Source organism: Hylobates moloch, unplaced genomic scaffold, assembly GCF_009828535.3.
Source record: "Hylobates moloch isolate HMO894 unplaced genomic scaffold, HMol_V3 SCAFFOLD_16924, whole genome shotgun sequence".
Taxonomy (NCBI): domain Eukaryota; kingdom Metazoa; phylum Chordata; class Mammalia; order Primates; family Hylobatidae; genus Hylobates; species Hylobates moloch.
The window spans coordinates 1-1,127 of NW_026669199.1; the positions used below are offsets into that span (position 1 = coordinate 1).

At 71.3% G+C, this 1,127-nt stretch overlaps 1 protein-coding gene across 1 annotated transcript; it reads left to right on the forward strand.

Annotated features, from left to right (window-relative positions):
• Nucleotides 1-6: 6 nt before the first annotated feature.
• LOC116465972 (activated CDC42 kinase 1-like) lies at nucleotides 7-1,066 on the forward strand. The gene is made up of 2 exons (XM_032148855.2): nucleotides 7-817; nucleotides 1,043-1,066. The coding sequence occupies exons 1-2, from the start codon at nucleotides 68-70 to the stop codon at nucleotides 1,049-1,051; spliced, it is 759 nt and encodes a 252-aa protein (XP_032004746.1). The 5' UTR covers nucleotides 7-67; the 3' UTR covers nucleotides 1,052-1,066.
• The last annotated feature ends 61 nt before the right edge of the window (nucleotides 1,067-1,127 follow it).

The following is a 1,127-nucleotide window of genomic DNA, read 5'->3' on the forward strand; positions in this document are numbered from 1 at the left end:
GGGGGGGGCCAAGCCGCCCAGCTCCGCGCAGACCGCACAGATCTTCCAGGCGCTGCAGCAGGAGTGCATGAGGCAGCTGCAGATTCCGGCCGGCTCCCCGGCCCCCTCTCCCAGCCCGGGGGGTGACGACAAGCCCCAGGTGCCCCCTCGGGTACCCATCCCCCCTCGGCCCGTGCGCCCACACGTCCAGCTGTCTCCAGCCCCCTCGGGCGAGGAGGAGACCGGTCGGTGGCCTGGACCTGCCTCCCCTCCCCGGGTGCCTCCGCGGGAGCCCCTGTCCCCTCAAGGCTCGAGGACACCCAGCCCCCTGGTACCACCTGGCAGCTCCCCACTGCCACCCCGGCTCTCCAGCTCACCTGGGAAGACCATGCCCACCACCCAGAGCTTTGCCTCAGACCCCAAGTACGCCACCCCCCAGGTGATCCAGGCGCCTGGCCCACGGGCCGGTCCCTGCATCCTGCCCATCGTCCGGGACGGCAAGAAGGTCAGCAGCACCCACTATTACTTGCTGCCCGAGCGACCGTCCTACCTGGAGCGCTACCAGCGCTTCCTATGTGAGGCCCAGAGCCCCGAGGAGCCGGCCCCCCTGCCTGTGCCTCTGCTGCTGCCCCCACCCAGCACCCCGGCCCCCGCCGCCCCCACGGCCACCGTGCGGCCGATGCCCCAGGCTGCCTTGGACCCTAAGGCCAACTTCTCCACCAACAACAGCAACCCAGGGGCCCGGCCGCCAGCCCCGAGGGCCACTGCTCGGCTGCCACAGAGGGGCTGCCCTGGCGACGGGCCAGAGCCAGGCCGGCCAGCAGACAAGATCCAGATGGTGAGCACCCAGCCTGGCTGTGGGCGAGGTGGGGCAGGGCCCAAGGGGCCTGGAGCGGTGGGCCCTAGTGGTGCTGACGGGGGTGGGTGTGCCCAGCTGCAGGCCATGGTGCATGGGGTGACCACAGAGGAGTGCCAGGCGGCCCTGCAGAGCCACGGCTGGAGCGTGCAGAGGGCTGCCCAGTATCTGAAGGTACCGCCACCTCCTGCTCACTCTGGCTTTCAGGGACCCTGAAGCCTGGTTCTGCTGGCCCCAGCCCCCCGCCCCCTGGCTCCGACTCTCCTCTTCCCCACCCTAGTCGGTGCCCTGG

Excerpts from the sequence above, each read along its gene's own strand:
- LOC116465972 (XM_032148855.2), top strand. The coding sequence starts at position 68 with ATGAGGCAGCTGCAGATTCCGGCCGGCTCCCCGGCCCCCTCTCCCAGC.